General features: G+C 46.7%; 1 protein-coding gene across 1 annotated transcript in view; it reads right to left on the bottom strand.

Annotated features, from left to right (window-relative positions):
• LOC137309256 (uncharacterized) overlaps positions 1-27009 on the bottom strand; it is a 65718-nt gene continuing 38709 nt past the window's right edge. The window contains exons 8-11 of the mRNA XM_067977517.1: positions 14484-14680; positions 6967-7057; positions 4971-5147; positions 1-1391 (exon numbers count right to left, since the gene is read on the bottom strand). Of these exons, the coding sequence (XP_067833618.1) occupies positions 950-1391; positions 4971-5147; positions 6967-7057; positions 14484-14680 (907 nt within the window). The 3' untranslated portion in view covers positions 1-949. The remainder of the gene's footprint in view (positions 1392-4970; positions 5148-6966; positions 7058-14483; positions 14681-27009) is intronic.

Here is a 27009-nt window from a genome sequence, read left to right as displayed (position 1 = left end):
CATGTGTGTCGGTGTGAGATGGTGGGTCAGTGTGTCCATGTGTGTCGGTGTGAGATGGTGGGTCAGTGTGTCGGTGTGAGATGGTGGGTCAGTGTGTCCATGTGTGTCGGTGTGAGATGGTGGGTCAGTGTGTCCATGTGTGTCGGTGTGAGATGGTGGGTCAGTGTGTCCATGTGGGTCGGTGTGAGTTGGTGGGTCAGTGTGTCGGTGTGAGACGGTGGGTCAGTGTGTCGGTGTGAGGCGGTGGGTCAGTGTGTCGGTGTGAGGCGGTGGGTCAGTGTGTCGGTGTGAGACGGTGGGTCAGTGTGTCGGTGTGAGACGGTGGGTCAGTGGGTCGGTGTGAGACGGTGGGTCAGTGTGTCGGTGTGAGACGGTGGGTCAGTGTGTCGGTGTGAGACGGTGGGTCCGTGTGTCGGTGTGAGACGGTGGGTCCGTGTGTCGGTGTGAGACGGTGGGTCAGTGTGTCGGTGTGAGACGGTGGGTCAGTGTGTCGGTGTGAGACGGTGGGTCAGTGTGTCGGTGTGAGACGGTGGGTCAGTGTGTCGGTGTGAGACGGTGGGTCAGTGTGAGACGGTGGGTCAGTGTGTCGGTGTGAGACGGTGGGTCAGTGTGTCGGTGTGAGACGGTGGGTCAGTGTGTCGGTGTGAGACGGTGTGTTTGGGTGTGTCGGTGTGACCGGGTGTGTGTCGGTGTGACCGGGTGTGTGTCGGTGTGACCGGGTGTGTGTCGGTGTGACCGGGTGTGTGTCGGTGTGACCGGGTGTGTGTCCGGGTGTGAGGCGGTATGTCTGGGTGTGTCGGTGTGAGGCGGTATGTCTGGGTGTGTCGGTGTGACCGGGTGTGTGTCGGTGTGACCGGGTGTGTGTCGGTGTGACCGGGTGTGAGGCGGTGTGTCTGGGTGTGTCGGTGTTGAGCTGACCCAGCCAGGAGCTGAGCCAGGGTTCTTGTGGTTAAATAGCGGTACTGGTGTTTTGAGGCCTTGCGGAGTGCGTATGCTGCTCGCCCTCCTCCCGCAGGTAGACGGTGGACAGTTGGTGTTTGAGCGTTTCCACCAGCAGGTTCTGTTTGACCTGAATCTGTGTCTCAGAGTTCTTGGGCTGTGTTTCCCGGGATTTCCTGTGTGGTGCCAGCCCATGCCCGGCTGTGCCGCCTGCAGCGGTGGGTTCCGACGGGTGCCTCTCATGCGCTGTTGCCCAGCTGGCCTGGTGTATCACCACCGTTCTCCCGCTCACCCCTTTGGGCAGTGCCAACCCGTGGGCTCTTGCCGAGAGTTTCTGGAGTCTCTGTACCTTGTCTCTCTTGCGGTTCGCTGCGGTGCTTTGAAGCAATGATGGGTGGGCCTTGGGCAGGGGTGGGACCTTGGAGAGCCCCTCCTGAATATTCACCACGTCTCTGTCAAGGTAACACGTGTTCCCTGTCATTATCGTACACTGAAAGCACTGTGGCCAATTCTTTGATCAGAGTCACTTTAACACCGTGGAAACCCAGTGGGGTAAAAGGTGAGTTGCAAAATCCAGGCTTTAGATCGGACGGTCCATCTTCCAGGCCAGTTACAGCTCTCCTGCATGAAGTGGGGGTGGGGGGGTGGGGAGGAGAGGGGGAGGGGAGGAAGGGGGAGGGTGAGGGTGCTGCGGGAAGCTGGGTCTGTGATTGCTGGGCTCTTCAAGCATCCCCCCTGTGTCCCCCCACCACGAGAGTGCACAGAATTGGAGGTAGCCTTTTTGATTTGGTTGGAAATTGGTTGGGAGGTAGGAGACAGAGAGTGGGGATAAAGGGTAGATACTCAGATCGGCTGGATGTGACAAGTGGTGTTCCCCAGGGGTCTGTTCTGGGACTTGAACTTTTCACTATGTTTATAAATAACTTAGATGAAGGAACAGAGAGCTGTTTATCCAAGTTTGTTGACGACACTGTTAGGTGGCACAGTAAATAGTGCAGAGGAAGATTGATAGATTAAGTGATGGGAAAAAACTGTGGTCGATGGAGTTTAGTGTGGGGAAGTGTGAGGTCATCCACTTTGGACCAGAGAAAGAGAGATCAGAATATTTTCTAAATGGTGAGAATCTAGGAACTGTGGAGGAGCAGAGGGATTTAGGGGTCCAAGTACAGAGATCACTAAAACCTAGTGGACAGGTACAAAAAATAATTAAAAAGGCTAATGGAATGTTGATCCTTTATCTAAAGAGGGCTGGAATACAAAGAGGTGGAAGTTATGTTACAGCTGTACAGAGCTCTGGTTAGACCCCATCTGGAGTACTACATTCAGTTAAGGGCACCGCACCTCAGGAAGGATTTTTTTTATTCATTCATGGGATGTGGGCGTCGCTGGCGAGGCCGGCATTTATTGCCCATCCCTAATTGCCCTCGAGAAGGTGGTGGTGAGCCGCCTTCTTGAACCGCTGCAGTCTGTGTGGTGAAGGTTCTCCCACAGTGCTGTTAGGAAGGGAGTTCCAGGATTTTGACCCAGCGACAATGAAGGAACAGCGATATATTTCCAAGTCGGGATGGTGTGTGACTTGGAGGGGAACGTGCAGGTGGTGTTGTTCCCATGTGCCTGCTGCTCTTGTCCTTCTAGGTGGTGGAGGTTGCAGGTTTGGGAGGTGCTGTTGAAGAAGCCTTGGCGAGTTGCTGCAGTGCATCCTGTGGATGGTGCACACTGCAGCCACAGTGTGCCGGTGATGAAGGGAGTGAATGTTTAGGGTGGTAGATGGGATGCCAATCAAGCGGGCTGCTTTGTCCTGGATGGTGTCGAGCTTCTTGAGTGTTGGTGGAGCTGCACTCATCCAGGCAAGTGGAGAGTATTCCATCACACTCCTGACTTGTGCCTCGTAGATGTTGGAAAGGTAGTGGGGATTCAGGAGGTGAGTCACTCGCCGCAGAATACCCAGCCTCTGACCTGCTCTTGTACCACAGTATTTATGTGGCTGGTCCAGTTAAGTTTCTGGTAAATGGTGAACCCCAGGATGATGATGGTGGGGGATTCGGCAATGGTAATGCCGTTGAATGTCAAGGATATATTGGCCTTGGAGGGGGTGCAGTGCAGATTCACCAGAATGATACCGGTGCTAAAAGGATTAAATTATGAGGACAGGTTGCATAAACTGGGCTTGTATTCCCTTGAGCAGAGAAAATTAAGAGGTGATCTAATTGAGGTGTTTACGATGATTAAAGGTGTTGATAGGGCAGATAGAGAGAAACTGTTTCCTCTGGTGGGGGGAGTCCAGAACATAAAATTAGAGCTGGGCCGTTCAGGGATGATGTCAGGAAGCACTTCTTCACACAAAGGGTAGTGGAAATCTGGAACTCTCTCCCCCACAAAGCTGTGGAGACTGGAGGTCAAGTGAAAATTTCAAAACTGAGTTTGATCGATTTTTGTTAGGTAAGGGTATTATGGGTTACAGAACCAAGGCTGGTAAATGGAGTTAAGATCTAAGCCAGGATCTAATTGGATGGCAGACCAGGCTCGAGGGGCTGAATGACCTCCTCCTGTTCCTATGTTCCCCCCACCCGCTATTGGAATCAATTCTGAGGGACAGCATAAATCGTCATTTAGAAAGGCACAGGTTAATCAAGGGCAGTCAGCATGGATTTGTTAAGGGAAGGTCGTGTCTGACTAATTTGATTGAATTTTTTGAGGAGGTAACAAGGAGGGTCAATGAGGGTAGTGTATTTGATGTAGTCTACATGGATTTTAGCAAGGCTTTTGACACCTGGCAGACTGGTCAGAAAAAGTACAAGCCCATGGGATCCAAGGGATAGTTGCTAGTTGGATCCAAAATTGGCTCAGTGACAGGAAACAAAGGGTAATGGTTGATGGGTGTTTTAGCGACTGGAAGGCGGGGTTCCACAAGGCTCAGTAGTAGGTCCCTTGCTTTTTCTGGTATATATTAATGATTTGGACTTGAATGTGGGGGGCTTGATCAAAAAGTTTGCAGATGATACAAAAATTGGCTGTGTGGTTGATAGTGAGGAGGAAAGCTGTAGACTGCAGGAAGATATCAATGGACTGGTCAGGTGGGCAGATGGAATTCAATCCGGAGAAGTGTGAGGGGAGGCATTTGGGGAGAGCAAACAAGGCAAGGGAGTACACAATAAATGGGAGGATACTGAGAGGTGTAGAGGAAGTGAGGGACCTTGGAGTGCATGTCCACAGATCCCTGAAGGTAGCAGGACAGGTAGATAAGGTGGTTAAAAAGGCATACGGGATACTTTCCTTTATTAGCTGAGGCATAGAATATAAGAGCAGGAAGTTATGCTAAAACATTGATTAGGCCACAGCTTGAGTACTGTGTACAGTTCTGGTCACCACATTACAGGAAAGATGTGATTGCACTAGAGAGGGTACAGAGGAGATTTACGAGGATGTTGCCAGGGCTGGAGAATTTTAGCTATGAGGAAAGATTGGATAGGCTGGGGTTGTTTTCTTTGGAACAAAGGAGGCTGAGGGGAGATTTAATATAAAATTATGAGGGGATTCAGTAGAGTGGATAGGGAGGACCTATTTCCCTTAGCAGAGGGGTCAGTGACCAGGGGGCATAGATTTAAAGTAATTGGTAGAAGGATTAGAGGGGAACTGAGGAGAGATTTTTTCACCCAGAGGGTGGTGGGGGTCTGGAACTCACTGCCTGGAAGGGTGGTAGAGGCAGAAACCCTCAACTCATTTAAAAAGTACTTGGATGTGCACTTGAAGTGCTGTAACCTACAGGGCTACGGACCAAGTGCTGGAAAGTGGGATTAAGCTGGATAGCTCATTTTCAACCAGCATGGACACGATGGGCCAAATGGCCTCCTTCTGTGCCATAGCTTTCTTTGATTCTTTAGGCCCTGAGCCAGAAGCCTTTGCCGGAGCTGTGCCCTGGCCCGTCTCGGGGGCATGGCCGGGTCAACCCTGCCCGCGACCACGAGCTGCCAGTGAGGCTGGCTTCATTCTTGTCTGTGATCAATCAGCAGCAACCGAATGAGACTGCTTACCTCGTCTGCTCCAGTACAGTGTCCATGCTGACCAGTGAGGCTGTTGCCATGGTGAGCAGGGCCCCAGGCCCTCGCCTCACCCCACTGTCGTCCTGTAACCCAAATCCGCTGTTGCTGCGGCCGCGCTGTGTTGATATGAGGGATTTGCTTGCGTCAGAAGATGATGCGGGATTCTTCCTGCATACAGAGGGAAGCCAACTTCATTCAAAGAAAGTTCTGGAATTGAGGAGAAGGCCTAGGGCCAGAGGTACTGGCTCGGGCCTGGGTGAGCAGAATACGATTCACCTGATCATTCACCTGGATTCTCTGAGTGACTGCCCAGCGGTGCGAAACCATACGTAAGATGGTGTTTCAGAGGCTGAGGCTCCCTCTGCTAAAGATATGTTCATCCTTCAGTACCTTGTGCAGGTCTGGGGGAAGGGGAGAGAAAGGTGCTGGAACCAGACTTCAGGGCCTTCCCGGCCACCTCTTGGGGACCTACTCCCAGGCTTCACTGAGAGGGACACGGACATGGATGAGTTCCCCAGACCCCAGACCTCACTCAGGGATGAGTTTCCCTGCCTGGTTTCTGTGCTAACTGAACTACATGATCAGCTTGGCTCAGCGGTAGCACTCTCACCTTTGAGTCAGAAGTTCACGGGTTCAAGCTCCATTTCAGAGACTTGAGCACATAATCTAAGCTGACACTCCGGTGCAGTACTGAGGGAGTGCTGCACTGTCGGAGGGGCAGTACTGAGGGAGTGCTGCACTGTCGGAGGGTCAGTACTGAGGGAGCGCTGCACTGTTGGAGGGTCAGTACTGAGGGAGTGCTGCACTGTCGGAGGGTCAGTACTGAGGGAATGCTGCACTGTCGGAGGGTCAGTACTGAGGGAATGCTGCACTGTCGGAGGGGCAGTACTGAGGGAGTGCTGCACTGTCGGAGGGTCAGTACTGAGGGAGCGCTGCACTGTTGGAAGGTCAGTACTGAGGGAGTGCTGCGCTGTCGGAGGGGCAGCACCGAGGGAGTGCTGCACTGTCGGAGGGACAGTACTGAGGGAGTGCTGCGCTGTCGGAGGGTCAGTACTGAGGGAGTGCTGCGCTGTCGGAGGGTCAGTACTGAGGGAGTGCTGCATTGACTGAGGGGCAATACTGAGGGAGTGCTGCACTGTCGGAGGGGCAGCACCGAGGGAGTGCTGCACTGTCAGAGGGGCGGTACCGAGGGAGTGCTGCACTGTCGGAGGGTCAGTACTGAGGGAATGCTGCACTGTCGGAGGGTCAGTACTGAGGGAATGCTGCACTGTCGGAGGGGCAGTACTGAGGGAGTGCTGCGCTGTCGGAGGGGCAGCACCGAGGGAGTGCTGCACTGTCGGAGGGACAGTACTGAGGGAGTGCTGCGCTGTCGGAGGGTCAGTACTGAGGGAGTGCTGCGCTGTCGGAGGGTCAGTACTGAGGGAGTGCTGCATTGACTGAGGGGCAATACTGAGGGAGTGCTGCACTGTCGGAGGGGCAGCACCGAGGGAGTGCTGCACTGTCAGAGGGGCGGTACCGAGGGAGTGCTGCACTGTCGGAGGGGCGGTACCGAGGGAGTGCTGCACTGTCGGAGGGACGGTACTGAGGGAGTGCTGCACTGTCGGAGGCGCAGCACTGAGGGAGTGCTGCACTGTCGGTGGTGCAGCACTGAGGGAGTGCTGCATTGTCAGAGGTGCCGTCTTGCCGATGAGTCGTTAAACTCTTAAGTCAATGGAAGAGAAAACTGGCCATGGGTGTAAAACGGGCGGCCAGTGCGATATCGCCCATTTTACATTATTGGCCAAAATTAAAATGACCCCCATTGTATGTGAAATATTTTGAGACGCTTTTTGGAGAGAAGGCTTAACTGAACGGTCATCACAACTGAGGTGTCTGCAGCAAAGAATCTCTGGGGGTAAAACAAACCTCCCTGTCACACCCTGGAATGTTCTGTTCTGGGAGTGGAAGGGAATGGAGAATAACAATCCCTCCCGGCCTATCTGCTCACCTCGATGATACGTCTGTTGCCAACCTCGTCTCCTGTGTCTGATTGCTTTGTGCCAGAGGAGTCTTCCCCCCAACTCTCAGATACTCTGTGGCTATGAAAAGTATATTAGATAGAGAGGTTTAAAACAACTAAATGATCACTGATCAATAACTGGAAAAAAAACAAACTGTTTAATGAGATCACTGATCAATAACTGGAAAAAACAAACTGGTCAATCAGATCACTGATCAATAACTGGAAAAAACAAACTGGTCAATCAGATCACTGATCAATAACTGGAAAAAACAAACTGGTCAATCAGATCACTGATCAATAACTGGAAAAAACAAACTGGTCAATCTGATCACTGATCAATAACTGGAAAAAACAATCTGTTTAACGAGATCACTGATCAATAACTGGAAAGAAACCAAACTGTTTAATCAAATCACTGATCAATAACTGGAAAAAACAAACTGGTCAATCAGATCACTGGTCAATCAGATCACTGGTCAATCAGATCACTGGTCAATAACTGGAAAAAACAATCTGTTTAATGAGATCACTGGTCAATAACTGGAAAAAACAAACTGGTCAATCAGATCACTGATCAATAACTGGAAAAAACAAACTGGTCAATCAGATCACTGATCAATAACTGGAAAAAACAAACTGGTCAATCTGATCACTGATCAATAACTGGAAAAAACAATCTGTTTAACGAGATCACTGATCAATAACTGGAAAAAACAAACTGGTCAATCAGATCACTGGTCAATCAGATCACTGGTCAATCAGATCACTGGTCAATAACTGGAAAAAACAATCTGTTTAATAAGATCACTGATCAATAACTGGAAAAAACAAACCCCGAATCAGATCACTGATCAATAACTGGAAAAAACAAAGGGGGAAAAATTCAATAAGGGTCCGTTTTTGGGCGGTGGTAACGCGATGCGCTCACACCCCTGATCCGACGGACCCTGCACAGGCAAGACCCAAGTTTGGACCCAAGGGAGCTCTTACCTGCAATCAGCGTTCCATTCCAGGCCTTGCACATGGAATCAATGTAATTCACACTTTCCACCACCAGGGGGAGCTCAATCTCTTAAAGGGAGGAGGTTTCTTCGAAATCTCTTAAAGGTAGCTGGTACCCAATATTTGCTGAAAATAACAGTCTACTGTCTGCACGGAGTCTGAACAGAGATCAGACATCAGACATCGTACACATAAAACATAGATGCAGATCCCATCCCTATGTTTACACACTGATGAGTTATGTGAAAGCCTTGAATAAAGGTTGAGCACTACTAAATCCCACATCCTCCAATCTGCACAACAGACCTCACCAATCTGCCGATCTGAGTTGGTACCAGGCCTGCGAGAGTGCATGCACCAAGGTTCTCTGAACATGAGCATGGATGCAGTGCAGGAAGAAGTTCAATGCTTTGACATGAGTGGTCAAGATGAGTGAGGTCAACTCTCAAGTTATGTCTCCTGCCAACTGCACCATGCACGACACCCCTCATCACCCACATACCAACAAACTCTTTCCATCAGTAGTCAACTCTTCCAATCAGATGCTTCCTCTCACCCTTACACATTACCACCGTTTCAAGTCGCCCACCCACACTGGCAGCTATTCAACCATGACAGGCACATCACCCAGGCACACATCCCACTTTCTTGCAGGAGAAGGTGGTACATATCAAGAGGCAGCAAGTGGCCGTGCCATTTAGCCCCTCGAGCCTGTTCTGCCATTCAATGAGATCACGGTGGACCTGTGACCTAACTCCATATACCCGTCTTAGCTCCATATCCCTTAATACCCTTGGTTCACAGAAATCTATCAATCTCAGATTTAACATTCACAATTGAGCTAGCATCTACTGCCCTCTGTAGAGAATCGTTCCTAACGTCTCCCACCCTTTGCGTGTAGAAGCATTTCCTAACTTCACTCCTGCACGTCCTGGCTCTAAATGATAGGCTATGTCCCTGCGCCCTAGTATTGAAGTCTAGGAGACCTCCAAAAACAGTTACGAATGTCTCGACAGCCAGAGGCAATAATCCAGCCACTAACCTGTAAATCCTGCATGGTCCCTTTAAATAGCACCAGTGGGGGGTCCTCCAGGCACTCTAAGACATGTTCAGATGGTCGGGGTTAAGACTGTGCATTGAGTTGAGCGTTAAGTCCCAAAATGGTGTCTATCACTTTAAATCAGCGTTGCACACTGATTGAAGCCATTTTCTCCCTACTTTACATGATTTCAGCGTTCGTTATCTGCGCCTGCGCTAACTCCTATACCAAGATAGCGTCTGGCGCACGTCACGCTGGAAATGTGCGTGCGCATCCAAGAGGCCGTGCAGCGCCGAAACAATGGGTGCTACACGGCCCCATTTACCGCCCAAACTGTTTAATCAGATCACTGATCAATAACAGAAAAAAACAAACTCTTTAATCAGATCACTGATCAATAACTGGAAAAAACAAACCACTAACCGGATCATTGATCAATAACTGGAAAAAACAAACCACTAACCGGATCACTGATCAATAACTGGAAAAAACAAACCACTAACCGGATCACTGATCAATAACAGAAAAAAACAAACTCTTTAATCAGATCACTGATCAATAACTGGAAAAAACAAACTCTTTAATCAGATCACTGATCAATAACTGGAAAAAACAAACCACTAACCGGATCACTGATCAATAACTGGAAAAAACAAACCACTAACCGGATCACTGATCAATAACAGAAAAAAACAAACTCTTTAATCAGATCACTGATCAATAACTGGAAAAAACAAACCACTAACCGGATCATTGATTAATAACTGGAAAAAACAAACCACTAACCGGATCACTGATCAATAACTGGAAAAAACAAACCATTAACCGGGTCATTGATCAATAACTGGAAAAAACAAACCACTAACTGGATCACTGATCAATAACTGGAAAAAACAAACCACTAACCCTTGTGGACGAGTGCAGGGACTGCAGGGAGGATGAGCAAACTGGCCACGGCACCGTGGTTCAGGGGGCCATTCAAGTGGGGAGAGTAAAAAGGAATGTGGTTGTAGTAGGCGACAGTATAGTTAGAGGGGTAGACACTATTCTCAGCAGCCAAGAGCGAGAGTCCCAAAGTCTGTGTTGCCTACCCGGTGCCAGGGTTAAGGACATCTCCTCAGGACTGGAGAGAAACTTGGAGTGGGAGGGGGAGGATCCAGTTGTTGTGGTCCACGTAGGTACCAACGACATAGGTAGGACTAAGAAAAAGGTACTGCTGAGGGAGTTTGAGCAACTAGGGACTAAATTAAAAAGCAGAACCACAAAAGTGATAATTTCCGGATTATTACCTGAGCCACGAGCAAATTGGCACAGGGTAAATCAGATCAGAGAGATGAATGCGTGGCTCAAAGATTGGTGTGGGAGAAGTGGGTTTCGATTCATGGGGCACTGGCACCAGTACTGGGGAAAGAGAGAGCTGTTCCGTTGGGACGGGCTTCACCTGAACCATGCTGGGACCAGTGTTCTGACAAACCGAATAACTAGGGCAGTAGAAAAGGCTTTAAACTAAATAGAGGGGGGAGGAGGGCTCAGGTGGGGCGAAGTTTAGATTGATAAAGAGAAAAGACAAGGAAGTAGTCCAGGAAAGTGATGGGGGTAATGATAAACAGAGTGTGTCAGGAAGGGACAGAGTGTACAAACATAAGAGTGCACTCGCAAATGGGGCCGGGGTAGGAAAGAATGGTAAAAAGACAAAATTAAAGGTTCTTTATCGGAATGCGCACAGCATTCGTAATAAGGTAGATGAATTGACGGCACAAATAGAAACAAATGAGTATGATCTCGTGGCCATTACAGAGACGTGGTTGCAAGGTGACCAAGGTTGGGAACTAAATATTCAGGGTTATTTAACAATTCGGAAGGATAGGAAAATAGGTAAAGGTGGTGAGGTAGCTCTGTTAATAAAGGATGAAATTGGTATAATAGTGAGAAATGATCTTGGCTCAGAAGATCAAGATATTGAATCAATTTGGGTGGAGGTAAGAAATAGCAAGGGAAAGAAATCACTGGTGGGAGTAATATATAGACCCCCTAACAGTAGCTACACTGTAGGGCACAATATAAATCAGGAAATAAGGGGGGCTTGTAAAAAAGGTAATGCAATAATCATGGGCGATTTTAACTTTCACATAGATTGGACAAATCAAATTGGCAAAAATAGCTCTGAGGAGTTCATAGAGTGTATTAGGGACTGTTTCTTAGACCAATACGTCGGGGAACCAACCAGGGAACAGGCCATTTTGGATCTGGTAATGGGTAACGAAACAGGATTAATTAATGATCTCAAAGTAAAGGATCCCTAGGGAAGCAGTGATCATAACATGATCGAATTTCACATCCAGTTTGAGAGCAAGGATCTTGGGCCTGAAACTACTGTATTAAACTTAAATAAGGGCAATTATAAAGGAATGAGGGCGGAATTGGCTAAAGTGGACTGGGTAAACAGATTAGATGGTATGATGGTGGATAAGCAGTGGCAAACATTTAAAAAGATATTTTATGACTCGCAACAAAAATATATCCCTGTGAGGAGGAAAGACTCCACAAAAAGGGTGAACCAACCATGGCTAACTAAGGAAGTCAAGGATAGTATCAGGTTAAAAGAAAAAGCATACAACATGGCAAAGATTACTGGTAAGCCTGAAGATTGGGAAAACTTTAAAAACCAGCAAAGGATGACTAAAAGAATAATAAAGAGGGAGAAAATAAATTATGAGAGTAAACTAGCAAGAAATATAAAAACTGACAGTAAAAGCTTCTACAAGTATATAAAAAGGAAGAGGGTAGCTAAAGTAAACATTGGTCCCTTAGAGGATGAGATTGGGGAAATAATAATGGAAAACAAGGAAATGGCAGAGGCATTGAACAGATATTTTGTATCTGCCTTCACAGTAGAAGACACTAATAACATACCAATAATAGTAGAAAATCAAGGGGCAAAGGGGAGGGAGAAACTAAAAACAATCACTATCACTAGAGAAAATGTACTAGGCAAACTAATGGGTCTAAAGGCTGACAAGTCCCCTGGACCTGATGGCTTGCATCCAAGGGTCTTAAAGGAAGTGGCTACAGAGATAGAGGATGCATTGGTTATAATCTTCCAGAATTCTCTAGATTCTGGAAAGGTCCCAGCGGATTGGAAAACCGCAAACATAACACCCCTATTCAAGAAGGGAGTGAGACAGAAAGCAGGTAACTATAGACCAGTTAGCCTAACGTCTGTCATTGGGAAAATGCTAGAATCCATTATTAAGGAAGTAGTAGCAGGACTTTTGGAGACTCAGAATACAATCAAGGAGAGTCAACATGGTTTTATGAAGGGGAAATCGTGTCTGACAAATTTATTAGGGTTCTTTGAGGAAGTAACGGGCAGGGTGGATAAAAGGGAACCAATGGATGCAGTATATTTGGATTTCCAAAAGGCATTCGATAAGGTGCCACATAAAAGATTACTGCACAAGATAAGAGCTCATGGTGTTGAGGGTAACATACTGGCATGGATAGAGGATTGGCTAACTCACAGAAAACAAAGAGTCATGATAAAAGGGTCATTTTCAAAATGGCAATCTGTAACTAGTGGGGTGCCGCAGGGATCAACTATTTATAATATATATCAATGACTTGGATGAAGGAACAGAGTGTCTTGTGGCCACATTTGCTGATGATACAAGGATAGGTGGAAAAGCAAGTTGCGATGAGGACACAAAGTGTCTGCAGAGGGATAGTGACAGGTTAAGCGAATGGGCAAAAATTTGGCAGATGGAATATAATGTGGGAAAATGTGAAGTCATCCACTTTGGGAGGAAAAATAAGAAAGCAAAATATTATTTTAATGGAGAAATACTACAAAATGCTGCAGTACAGAGGGATCTGGGTGTCCTCGTACATGAAACACAAAATGTCAAAATACAGGTGCAGCAGGTAATCCGGAAGGCAAACAGAATATTGGCCTTTATTTCGAGGGGGATGAAGTATAAAAGCAGGGATTTTGTGCTACAACTGTACAGGGTGCTGGTGAGACCACACCTGGAGTACTGCGTATAGTTCTGGTGCCCTTATTTAAGGAAGGACATGCTTGCATTGGAGGCAGTTCAGAGAAGGTTCATTAGGTTGATCCCAGGTATGGAAGGGTTGTCTTATGAGGAAAGATTGAACAGGTTGGGTCTATACTCATTGGAGTTTAGAAAATTGAGAGGAGATCTTATTGAAACATACAAGATTCTGAGGGGACTCGATAGGGTAGATGCTGAGAGGATGTTACCCCTCATGGGGGAATCTAAAACTAGGGGGCATAGTCTCAGAATAAGGGGTCGCCCGTTTAAGACGGAAATGAGGAGGAATTTCTTCTCCCAGAGGGTCGTGAATCTTTGGAATTCTTTACCCCAAAAAGCTGTGGAGGCTGAGTCACTGAATACATTCAAGGCCGAGTTAGACAAATTTTTGATCAGCAAGGGAGACAAAGGATATGGGGATCGGGCGGGAAAGTGGAGTTGAGGTAAAAATCAGATCAGCCATGATCTCATTAAATGGCGGAGCAGGCTCGAGGGGCCGAATGGCCTTCTCCTGCTCCTATCTCTTATGCTCTTATGGTCTCTTATAAAAGACAAACCGTTTAATCGGATCACTGATCAATAACTGGAAAAAACAAACTGTTTAATCAGATCACTGATCAATAACTGAGAAAAACCTAATTCCTAATCAGATCACTGATCAATATCTTAAGCAGAGGAGTCTTCTCCCCAACTCTCAGATACTCTCGGCTATGAAAAGTATATTAGATAGAGACGTTTAAAAAAACTAAACAGATCACAGATCAATAACTGGAAAAAACTAACTTCCTGGAGTCCGAAGTCAATGTTGAGGACTCGCAGGGACACTCCCTCCTGACTGTATACCACTGTGCCGCCACCTCTGGTGGGTCTGTCCTGCCGGTGGGACGGGGATGGTAATGGAGGAGTCTGGGACGTTGGCTGAAAGGTATGATTCTGTGAGTATGGCTATGTCAGACTATTGCTGGACTAGTCTGTGGGACAGCTCTCCCAATTTTGGTACAGGTCCCCATATGTTAGTGAGGAGGACTTTGCAGGGTCGACTGGGCTTTGTTTGTCTTTGTCGTGTCCGGTGCCTAGTGGTCCGATGCTGGGTGGTCTGTCGGTTTCATTCTTATTATGACTTTTTGTAGCGGCCACCTCAGCTAGCTCACTGCCACATGCACTGCATCACCTGCAGCTACGTGAACTGAATGGTCAGACAGGTAAAACGAGCTGCGGGAGCAAATAGTAGCAGGTTCACCCTACCTTAGTTACCACACCCATTCCAAACATCCTCTAGCCTCATTCTGCCCAGCCGCACCTCTTCCCAGCCCTGTCGTCCCCTCCTGCACCAATCGCAGCTCCCTGTTCTCTTGCCCAATGTCTGGTTCTCCTCCTTTTCTTCCCTCTGTGAATCACAGCAACAGTACCTGACTCTGCAGTTGTGTCTGGCTTGGGTTTTACTTCGGTCTTCAGTATGGGTGTAAATCCATCAGCAGCTGGACTTTGTACTTCAAGTGGTCTCACTCCCTTTGGGCCCCCCAGCTGAGGAGCCGCGGACCTGGAACCGAGATGGCTGTTTGTTATCAGAGGCCTGGTGCTGGATGCTGACCACATGCTCAGAGACCTGTGCAGGCAGAAGAGCAATGGTTATAATGACACTCCATGCTTGGAGCCACACAGGGACATCCCAGCCAGTGTCTGCTCCCTGGGATATCCCAAACTGTTCAAACTGATTAAAGAGCATGTTTCTGAGACTGACCCGCATGCACCCTGTAAAAATCGGCTCACAAAAACTTCAATTTTCCAATTCTCCCCCAATTTTCTCCCACCCTTCCTGAAGGCACTGACTTTTGCTGGAGTCGGGTTTCCATTACTTCACTCAATGCCCATGAGGTAATAGAGGGATCAGGAATAATAGAATGATTAAGGGCAATAGAATGATCAGGGTAACTGAAGGATGGGGGAAATGGAGGATCGGGGGTAACTGAAGCACTGGGGGAAACTGAAGGATCGGGGTGAATGAAGGATTGTGGCCAATAGAACTATCAGAGTAACTGAAGGATCGGGGTGAATGAAGGATTGTGGCCAATAGAACTATCAGAGTAACTGAAGGATCGGGAATAATAGAAGGATCAGGGCAATGAAGGATCGGGGGTAACTGAAGGATTGGGGTAACTGAAGGATTGGGGTAACTGAAAGAGCGGGAGTAATAGAAGGATGGAGGGCAATGGAAGGATCGGAAGTAATAGAAGGATCGAGGTAATAAAAGGATCAGGCTAATGGAAGGATCAGGATAAATGAAAGATCAGGATAAATGAAAGATCAGGGTACTGAGGAATCTGGAGTAATAGAAGGATTAAGGGCAATATAAGGATCAGGGCAACTGAAGAATTGGGGGGGTGCAACTGAAGGATCGAGAGTAATAGAAGGATTGAGGGTAACACCAGGATCAAGGTAATTGAAGGATTGGAGTAACTGAATGATTGAGGGTAAACAAAGGATCAGGAGTAATAGAAGGATTGGGGATTTTAGAAGGATTGTGGTAATAGAGGGATTAGGGTAATAGAAGGATTGAGGGCAATATAAAGATCGGGGTAACTGAAGGATCAGGGGTAACCTGAAGGATTGTGGGCAATAGAAGGATCAGGGTAACTGAAGGATTGGGAGTAATAGAAGGACCAGGGTAATTGAAGGATCTGAGTAGAATCAATAGAATCTTACAGCACAGGAGAAGGCCATTCGGCCCTTCATGCCTGTGCCTGCTCTTTAAAAGAGCTGTCCAATTTAGTCCAGCTTTTTCCCCATAACCCTGCAAATTAGTCTTCTTCAAGTACACGTACAATTACTTTTTGAAAGTTCCTATAGAATCTGCTTCCACCATCCTTTCAGGGAGTGCGTTCCAGATCTTAACAACCCTCTGTGTGAAAACATTTCTCCTCATTTCCCCTCTGGTTCTTTTGCCAATTATATTAAATCTGTGACCTCTGGTTACTGACCCACTTGCCAGAGGAAACATTTTCTCCCTATTTGCTCTAACAAAACCCTTCATAATTTTGAATACGTCTATTTGGTCTCCCCTTAACCTTCTCTGCTCCAAGGAGAACAATCCCAGCTTCTCCAATCTCTCCACATAGCTGGAGTCCCTCATCCCTGGTATCATCCTGGTAAACCTCCTCTGTACCCTCTCCAAGGCTTTGATATCCTTCCCAAAGTGTGGTGCCCAGAATTATACACAATACTTCAGCTGAGGCCTAACCAATGATTTGTAAAGGTTTCGCATGACTTCCTTGTTTTTGTATTCAATGCCCCTATTTACAAAGCCAAGTATCCCACACACTTTCTTAACCACCTTACCAACTTGCTCTGCCACCTTCAAAGATTTGTGAATATGCCCCCCCAGGTCCCTCTTCTCTTGCAACCCCCTCAAACTAGTACCATTTAGATTATATTGCCTCTCTATGTTGTTCCTCCCAAAGTGCATCATGCACACATATCCTCATTAAATTTCATCTGCCATGATTCTGCCCATTTCACCAGTCTGTCTATGTCCTCCTGAAGTCTGCTACCATCCTCCTTACTCTTTATTACATTGTCAAGGTTTGTACTTTCCGCAAACTTCGATATTTTAGTCCCTATACCCAAGAATAGGGCAGTGAGGACACAAAGTGTCTGCAAAGGGATATTGACAGGGTTAAGCGAATGGGCAAAAATTTGGCAGATGGAATATAATGTGGGAAAATGTGAAGTCATCCACTTTGGGAGGAAAAATAAAAAAGCAAAATATTATTTTAATGGAGAAATACTACAAAATGCTGCGGTACAGAGGGATCTGGGTGTCATCGTACATGAAACTCAAACAGTCAACGTACAGGTGCAGCAGGTAATCCGGAAGGCAAACGGAATATTGCCCTTTATTTCTAGGGGCATAGAGTATAAAAGGAGGGAAGTCATGCTACAATTGTACAGGGTGCTGGTGAGACCACACCTGGAGTACTGCGTATAGTTCTGGTGCCCGTATTTAAGGAAGGACATACTTGCATTGGAGGCAGTTCAGAGAAGGTTCACTAGGTTGATTCCTGGTATGGAAGGGTTGTCTTATGAGGAAAGATTGAACAGGTTGGGTCTATACTCATTGGAGTTTAGAAGAATGAGAGGAGATCTTATTGAAACATACAAGATTCTGAGGGGACTCGATAGGGTAGATGCTGAGAGGATGTTACCCCTCATGGGGGAATCTAAAACTAGGGGGCATAGTCTCAGAATAAGGGGTCGCCCATTTAAGACAGAAATGAGGAGGAATTTCTTCTCCCAGAGGGTCGTGAATATTTGGAATTCTTTACCCCAAAAAGCTGTGGAGGCTGAGTCATTGAACACATTCAAGGCTGAGTTAGACAAATTTTTGATCAGCAAGGAAGTCAAAGGATATGGGGATCGGGCGGGAAAGTGGAGTTGAGGTAAAAATCAGATCAGCCATGATCTCATTAAATGGCGGAGCAGGCTCGAGGGGCCAAATGGCCTACTCCTGCACCTATATCTTATGGTCTTATGGTCTAATAGAAGGATTGGAAGTAAACTGAAGGATCGGGGTGATAGAAGATTTAGGGTAATAGAAGAATCAGGACAATCAAAGGATCAGGGTCATAGAAGATTCAGGAGTAATAGAAGGATTGAGGGCAATAGAAGAATTGAGAGTAACTGAAGGATCAGGGTAAAAGAAGGATCAGGGTAACTGATGGATTCAGAGTAATAGAATGATTGAGGGCAAATATCCTTGCGGGGAGGTTTGCTAGCACTGTTGGGGGGGGGTTTAAACTAACTTGGCAGGGGGATGGGATACAGAGTGGAGCTACAATAGGGGGTGATGTGCAGCCAAATATAGAGAAAAAAACAAGTCAGCTTGGAAGACAGGGCAAATATGTGAGGGCAAGGCTGGATGGCATCTATTTTAATGCAAGGAGTCTTGCGAATAAGGTGGATGAACTGAAGGTGTTGATAAACACATGGGAGTATGATATTGTTGCTGTCACAGAGACATGGTTGAGGGAGGGGCAGACTGGCAGCTCAATATTCCGGGGTACAGAATCTTCAGGCGAGACAGAGGGGGAGGTATAAGAGGAGGGGGGGTCGCAATATTAATTAAAGAATCAATTACTGCCATAAGGAGGGATGATATATTAGCAGGTTCCTCTAATGAGGCCATATGGGTGGAGCTTAAAAACAAAAAGGGGGCAAGCACTTTGATGGGAGTGTACTATAGGCCCTCAAACAGTCAGGGGGAGATAGAGGAACAGATATGTAGGCAAATCTCAGAAAATTGTGCAAATAATAGGGTAATAATAGTGGGGGATTTCAACTTCCCCAATATTAACTGGGATACTCAGAGTGTAAAAGGCTTAGAGGGTACAAAATTCTTAACGTGCATCCAGGAGAGCTTTTTGAGCCAGCATGTAGAAAGTCCTACAAGAGAGGGGGCGGTACTGGACCTAATTCTAGGGAATGTGGCCGGCCAAGTGGAAGAAGTGCTAGTAGGTGAGCACTTTGGTGACAGTGACCATAATTCGGTGAGATTTAAGGTGGTCATGGAAAAGGACAGGGAGGGGCCGGAAATAAAGGTTCTAAATTGGGGGAAGGCCGATTTTAATAGGATAAGGCAGGATCTGGCCAAAATGGACTGGGATCAGCTGCTTGTAGGAAAATCCGCATCGGAGCAATGGGAGTCTTTCAGAAGGGAGATTGAGACCATACAATGGCAACATGTTCCCGTAAAGGTCAAGGGTGGTTCCAAGAACTCCAGGGAACCTTGGATGTCAGGGGATATACGAGAATGGATTAGGAAAAAAAGGAGGGCTTTTGGCAGATACAAAAGGCTAAAGACGGAGGAAGCCCTAGAGGAGTACAAAAAGTGCAGGGGGATACTTAAAAAAGAAATTAGGAGATCAAGGAGGGGCCATGAAATAACACTGGCGAGCAAAATAAAGGAAAATCCTAAGATGTTTTATAAGTATATTAAGGGTAAGAGGATGACTAGGGAAAAATAGGGCCCATTAGGGACAAAAATGGCAATCTGTGTGTGGAGCCGGCAGATGTAGGAGGGGTTCTAAATGAATTTTTTGCATCTGTTTTCACTATGGAGAAGGACGACGTAGACATAGAAATACGGCAGGGGGACTGTGATATACTCGAACAAATTAACATCGAGCGGGAGGAGGTATTGGCGGTTTTAGCAGGCCTAAAAATGGATAAATCCCCAGGCCCGGACGAAATGTATCCCAGGCTACTGTGTGAGGCAAAGGAGGAGATTGCGGGGGCTCTGACACATATATTCAGAACCTCTCTGGCCACAGGGGATGTGCCAGAGGACTGGAGAACCGCTAATGTAATACCATTATTCAAGAAGGGGAGTAGGGAAAAACCGGGGAACTACAGGCCAGTGAGCCTAACATCAGTGGTAGGAAAATTATTGGAAAAAATTCTGAAGGACAAAATTAGTCTCCACTTGGAAAAGCAAGGATTAATCAGGGATAGTCAACCTGGCTTTGTCAAGGGAAGATCATGTCTGACTAATTTGATTGAATTTTTTGAGGGGGTGACTAGGCGTGTGGATGAGGGTAACGCAGTGGATGTGGTATACATGGATTTCAGTAAGGCCTTCGATAAAGTCCCCCACAGGAGACTGGTCAAGAAGGTACGAGCCCATGGAATCCAGGGTGCCTTGGCACTTTGGATACAAAACTGGCTTAGTGGCAGAAGGCAGAGGGTGATGGTCGAAGGTTGTTTTTGTGACTGGAAGCCTGTGGCCAGTGGGGTACCACAGGGATCGGTGCTGGGTCCCTTGCTGTTTGTGGTCTACATTAATGACTTGGATATGAATGTAAAAGGTATGATCAGTAAGTTCGCTGATGATACAAAAATTGGTAGGGTGGTAAATAGCGAGGAGGATAGCCTCAGTCTGCAGGACGATATAGATGGGTTGGTCAGATGGGCGGAACAGTGGCAAATGGAATTTAACCCGGAAAAGTGCGAGGTGATGCACTTTGGAGGGACTAACAAGGCAAGGGAATACACAATGAATGGGAGGACCCTAGGCAAGACAGAGGGTCAGAGGGATCTTGGTGTGCAAGTTCACAGATCCCTGAAGGCGGCGGAACAGGTAGATAAGGTGGTAAAGAAGGCATATGGGATACTTGCCTTTATTAGCCGAGGCATAGAATATAAGAGCAAGGAGGTTATGATGGAGCTGTATAAAACACTGGTTAGGCCACAGCTGGAGTACTGTGTGCAGTTCTGGTCGCCACACTACAGGAAGGATGTGATCGCTTTGGAGAGGGTGCAGAGGAGATTCACCAGGATGTTACCAGGGCTGGAGCGCTTCAGCTATGAAGAGAGACTGGGAAGATTGGGTTTGTTTTCCTTGGAGCAGAGGAGGCTGAGGGGGGACATGATTGAGGTGTACAAAATTATGAGGGGCACAGATAGGATGGATACTAAGGAGCTTTTTCCCTTCGTTGAGGGTTCTATAACAAGGGGACATAGATTCAAGGTAAAAGGCGGGAGGTTTAGAGGGGATTTGAGAAAGAACTTTTTCACCCAGAGGGTGGTTGGAGTCTGGAACTCACTGCCCGAAAGGGTTGTGGAGGCAGGAACCCTCACAACATTCAAGAAGCATTTGGATGAGCACTTGAAATGCCATAGCATACAAGGCTACGGACCAAATGCTGGAATATGGGATTAGAGTAGACAGGGCTGATGGCTGGCGCGGACACGATGGGCCGAAGGGCCTCTATCCGTGCTGTATAACTCTATGACTCTAAGGATCGGGAGTAACTGAAGAATTGGGAGTAATCGAAGGATTGAGAGCAATAGAAGGATCAGGATAACTGAAGGATCAGGAGTAATAGAAGGATTAAGGGCAATAGAAGAATCGGGATTAATTGAAGGATCAGGGTAATAGAAGGATTGAAGGGAATAGAAGGATCAGTTTAATGGAAGGATCAGGGTAACTGGAGGATTGGGAGTAATAGAATGATTGAGGGAAATAGAAGGATCGGGAGTAACTGAAGAATCGGGAGTGATAGGAGGATTGAGGGCAAAGAAAGATTAGGGTAATAGAAGTATCAGGGTAACTGAACTATTGGGAGTAATAGAAGGATTGAGGGCCAATAGAAGGATCGGGAGTAACTGAAGGATCAGGGTAATAGAAGGATTGAAAGGAATAGAAGGATCAGGTTAATAGAAGGATCAGAGTAACTGAAGGATCGGGAGTAATAGAGGATTGAGGGCGATAGAAGAACCGGGAAGAACTGAAGGATCAGGGTAATAGAAGGATTGAAAGGAATGGAAGGATCAGGTTAATTGAAGGATTGGGAGTAATAGAAGGATTCAGGGGGATAGAAGGATCAGGGTAATAGAAGTTCAGGGTAACTGAAGGATCTGGAGTAATAGAATGAATGAGGGCAATAGAAGAATCAGGAATAACTGAAGAATTGGGAATAATAGAAGGATTGAGGGCAAAGAAAGATTAAGGTAATAGAGGAATCAGGGTAACTGAAGGATCGGGGTAACTGAAGGATCGGGGTAACTGAAGGATCGGGGTAACTGAAGGATCGGGGTAACTGAAGGATCGGGGTAACTGAAGGATCGGGGTAACTGAAGGATCGGGAGTAATAGAAGGATTGGGAGTAATAGAAAGATTAGGGTAATTGAAGGATTAGGGGTAACTGAAGGATCGAGTAATAGAAGGATGGGGAGCAATAGAAGGTTCAGGGTAATCGAAGGATCAGGTTAACTAAAGGATCAGGTTAACTAAAGGATCAGGGTAACAGAAGGATCAGGGTAACAGAAGGATTGGGAGTAATAGAAGGATTGGGGGTAACAGAAGGATGGGGGTAACAGAAGGATGGGGGTAACAGAAGGATGGGGGTAACAGAAGGATTGGGGGTAACAGAAGGATGGGGGTAACAGAAGGATGGGGGTAACAGAAGGATGGGGGTAACAGAAGGATGGGGGTAACAGAAGGATTGGGGGTAATAGAAGGATTAGGAACATAGGAACAGGAGTAGGCCATTCAGCTCCTCGAGCCTGTTCCGCTATTCAATGAGATCATGGCTGATTTATATCCTAACTCCATCCACCCACCTTGGTACCATATCCCTAATACCCTTGGTTAGCAAAACTCCATCCATCTCAGATTTAAAATTATTCATTGAGCTAACATCTCCTGCTTTTTGTGGGAGAGAGTTCCACACTTCCACCACCCTTTGCGTGAAGAAGTGTTTCCTAACTTCTCTCCTGAATGATCTGGCTATGATTTTAAGGTTATTTCCCCTTGTCCTAAACTTCCCCACTAGTGGAAAACATTTCTCTCTACCTATCCTATCAATTCCTTTCAAAATCTAAAAACCTCAATCAAATCACCCTTTAACCTTCTATATTCCAGGGGATACAAGCCTGGTTTATGTAATCTCACCTCATAATCTAACCCTTGGAGCCCTGGTGACATTCTGGTGAACCTGTGCTGCACTCCTACCAAGGCCAATATATCCTTTCTAAGGTGCGGTGCCCAGAACTGTACACAGTACTCCCGATGTGGTCTAACCAGGGTTTTGTATAGCTGTAGCAAAACTTCCTCCCCTTTATATTCTAGCCCTCTAATTATAAAGGCTAACATTCCATTAGCCTTTTTGATTATTTTTTGCACCTGACTACTACATTTTAGTGATCTGTGTCTATGGACCTCCATAGCTTCTCGCCATTTTAAAAATACTTGGATCGATCCTTTTTTGGTCCAAAATGAATCACCTCACACTTGTCTGCGTTGAAATCCATCTGCCACAGTTTTGCCCACTCACTTTATCAATGTCTCTTTGTAATTTTATGCTCCCATCTACACTACTTACTATGCCATCAATCTTTGTGTCATCAGCAAACTTGGATATATGGCTTTCTATTGTGTTATCTAAGTCATTAATAAATATAGTGACTAGTTGAGGGCCCAGCACAGATCTTTGCGGGACACCACTAGTCACTTCCTTCCAATTCGAATACATACCCATTATCCCTACTCTCTATCTTCTACCGCCTAACCAATATCCTAACCAGGTCAATAATTTGCCTTCAATTTGATGACCTTTAATTTTAGCTAACATTCTCTTATGTGGAACCTTATCAAATTTCCTGGCTTTTCTCTCTCACCTTTCTTAAATAATGGAGTTACATTTGCAATCTAAAGGGACAATTCCTGAATCGAGAGAGCTTTGGAAGATTATGGCTGAAGTATCTCCAATTTCCTCACCTACTTCCTTTAAAACCCTGGGGTGGAAACCATCAGGTCCTGGGGATTTGTCAGTCTTTAGTCCCGTTATACTTTCTAAAACTGTTTTCTTGCTTACGTTAACTTTAGTGAGTTCCAATCCTTGATTCATTATTGGTTTCCGTGGAATGTCAGGTATATTATCCTCTTCTTCCTCTACTGTGAAGACTGTCCCAAAGTGATTATTCAACATGTCTGCCACTTCCTTATTTTCATTTGCAATATTACCCGCATCTGTTTTTAAAGGGCCCACATTACCCTTGACCACCCTTTTTCTTCGAATATAATTGTAAAAACTTTTTGTTTTAATCTTGATATCCCTTGCAACTTCTTTTCATAGTCCCTTTTTGCAGCTCTTACTATCTTTTTTTGTCTTCCTTTGTTGTTCTTTATCTCTCTCCCAGTCCCCTGGATCTACACTATTTGCACTTTTGTACGCTCTTTCCTTTAGTTTTATGTCATCTCTCACTTCTTTTGGCGACCATGGCTGTTTTATTTGATAAGTAGAGCTCTTGCCCCTTAGGGGTATATACTGGTCCTGTATTAAACTAAATTCTTTTTGAACGCCTCCCACTGTTCATCTTTAGTTTTACCCGATAACAGTTTTGACCAGTTTGCTGTCGTCAGTCTCTGTCTCATCCTGTTAAAGTTAGTCTCACCAAAATGTAGAATCTTACTAACTGTTACGTTTCTCCTCTTCAAACCTAACATTGAATTTGATCATATTATGATCAATGTTAAATAAATGTTTTCTTACTGTTAGATTATTAACTAGGTCTGGTTCATTACTCATGACTAAACCTAGTATGGCCTGCGCTACCTCCTTGTTGGTTCTAGAATATATTGCTCCAGAAAACTATCTTGAATGCACTCAAGAAATTCACTGCCTTTCTGATTTGATCTACTCTGCTCTTCCCAATCTATATGAAAATTAAAGCCTCCCATTAAAACAACTCTGCTTTTGCTACAAGCCTCTCTAATCTCTGAATTAATACATTCTGCCATTTCATTGCTGCTATCAGGAGGCCTGTAGACAACTCCCATTACATTTTTAAGTCCTCTCTTATTCCTCAATTCTAACCATAGAGTCTCTGCTGATTACTTTCCCTTGCCTATATCCTCTCTTACTAATGTTGTAATAATATCTTTAATCAATAAGGCTACCTCTCCTCTTCTTTCAGTTTCCCTATCCTTTCTAAAGACCTTGGGGCTGATTTTCGGATGGTCGAGCGGGTGCGTTGGGGGGCAGGGGGGGCTCCTAAAATGGCAGAATCCCGGGGCGGGTTTGGAGACCGGCTCCAACCCGCTGACTTCCGGGTTGCCCAGTGACGCATTCTGGTGTGCGCACAGCTCCCGAATGCGGGACTCCCACCGGCAATTAAAGCTGGCGGGATGCTACTTTAGATAGTTAGATACTTGAGGTATTTGGCAGACCTCATTGAGTGGAGATTTTGTCAGGGGCGCAATTTTGAAGGATCCTCAGCGTGTTTCCCGTGCTGTGGGAAACATTCCCTGTTGGAGCAGACGTGTTTCAGCCAGCAGCCAGTGGGAGATTCAAAGCATTATTTGACAGGTGGGGGGAAAACCTCATTTATTGTAGTAGGGCACTCTGTCACTTCAGACAAAGGTTTGGCTGCAACATCTTTGTCTTTCCACTCAAAATGCTTAATTTTTACCCTAAACTCTGCTGTGCAAATACATTTACCTACTTTGCGGACCCCCTCAAACTCACACCGTCAGGATGGGGGGCGCCATAGCTGCATTCATCACTTCATCCGAGGACGAGCAACATCACCAGCCTCGCCAGGCACGCCGTCCACCTCCGCCACGTGGAGCTCAACAACACAGTGCTGTGCAACAGGCACCTGCACAAAATAGTCGTGCAACTACACATACACCCACTGTAGGGTGACCCAGTGGGTGGCATCAAGTGTGAGTGTTCATGGTGAATCTCATGAAAGGGACTTATTACACAAGCCAATCAAGAATGGCCAAGACGTGGCAGTAGTGGTGACAATAATAATATTTAATGTGCCATTAACAAAAATCAAATATAAATAAAAAACATGACAAACTGTCAAACATCCGCGTGCATCCCCTTCGTGATCACAAATCCTTCACATTACGCTTACGAGTACTCCTACGTGGTGCTTCCCCTGTGGCTGCAGCAGAGGTAGAGGCAGGATGCTCTTGTTCATGCCCTGACCTATTAGATGCTTTGGGCCTACGCCCTCTGGGTTTTGGAGCCCCTGAGGGCCCCTCCAAAGACTGCTCCACCTGCACCTGGAGAGGGGACAGCATTGCGGGTACTGGTTGAGAGGGGGGCATTGGGTGAGACGTGGGGACGCTTTGAGTAGCATCCCCACTTCCATGTCCCCTTTCACCATCATCCTTCTCCTGGGCTAGACCTACATCATTCCTACCACCCTGCTGGACGACAGTTTGGAGGACTTTTGTGAAGCCTTGTAAGGCCAGTGCTAGTGTATCTGCCTGCCTGTTTAAGGTGGCAGAAAGTTGCTCACCCTGAGTCCAAAGGGCCGTTGTCAGGGCTTCAATGGACTCATTGTTGAGCCGTGCTTGAAGCTCGATGGAGGCTAGCCTTCCCTCCATCGCAGACATTCCCGCACTTACCCACAACACTATCTCAGAGATGCCCTCACGTCTCTGTGACAGTATCTCAGAGATTCCCTCCTGTACCTGTGCCACCATTCCACTCATGCAGGAGTTGGACTCCTCCGTCCTCTGCGCGATTGTGGAGAGTGCGCGTGGCACCTGTTCCAGCACCTCGCAAATGTGCTGCTGTCCCTCCATCATTCTCCTTTTCATGGATGGCCCCCAGGGTTCAGCATCTGTGTCCAGCTGAGCAGAGCCTGGAGAAGAGTGCTCCCACTGACGCGACTCTCCACAACTTCCCCTGCCACCAGTGTCTGCTCGTGCTCACATGTATGTGGTGACTCACCATGTGCGACCCCAACTAAGTGAGGACGGGGACCCACAGAGATGTGTGTTTCTGCGCTGATGGATGGCTCGCTCAGATGTGACGGTGCCCCCTCAGAGACCAGCTGGTCCTCTGAGGAATCGCCCTCCACCGTCATGGCAGTCGCTGAAGGCCCTGTAAGAGAACAGAAGGCAATATTAAGCATGATGACAGATGTTGAGATGCTGAAGATGGCAAGACATGTTAACATCATTTGCTATTGTGAGTGCTGAATGTTAAAGTTCTGTCACCAGCTGTTTGTCGGGTGCCAGTCTCAGCGTCCCTGACAGACAGGCACTCGAGGGTGCGGCTTAGTTCCAGAGCCTCCTGCTCCGCGTCTGTGAGGACGACCAGATGTTGCGGCCCCCCTCTGGTCTTTGCCCTCTCCCGTGCATTCTGTGTTCTCTTCTCCTATAAAGGGAGAAAGTAGAGAGGCGTGAGTGAGGGATGGTGACATGGTCAACTGCTGAATGCATTGGTTTGGGTGAGGCTGACAGTGAAAGAGATGCATCAGAGGGTGAGTATGAGACAGAGCCATGACATTGTATGAGGATTGGGTTGAGTAGTAGTGGTGGGATGAGTACTGGGGAGGTGAGTAAGTGCAGGTAAGTTGAGGGTGAGGTTTGAGTGGGTGTGAGGAGTGATGTGATAGAGTAGTGTTGGCAGT

The sequence above is a fragment of the Heptranchias perlo genome, unplaced genomic scaffold, assembly GCF_035084215.1.
Source record: "Heptranchias perlo isolate sHepPer1 unplaced genomic scaffold, sHepPer1.hap1 HAP1_SCAFFOLD_156, whole genome shotgun sequence".
Taxonomy (NCBI): Eukaryota; Metazoa; Chordata; class Chondrichthyes; order Hexanchiformes; family Hexanchidae; genus Heptranchias; species Heptranchias perlo.
This window is presented reverse-complemented; position numbering and strand designations above follow the sequence as displayed.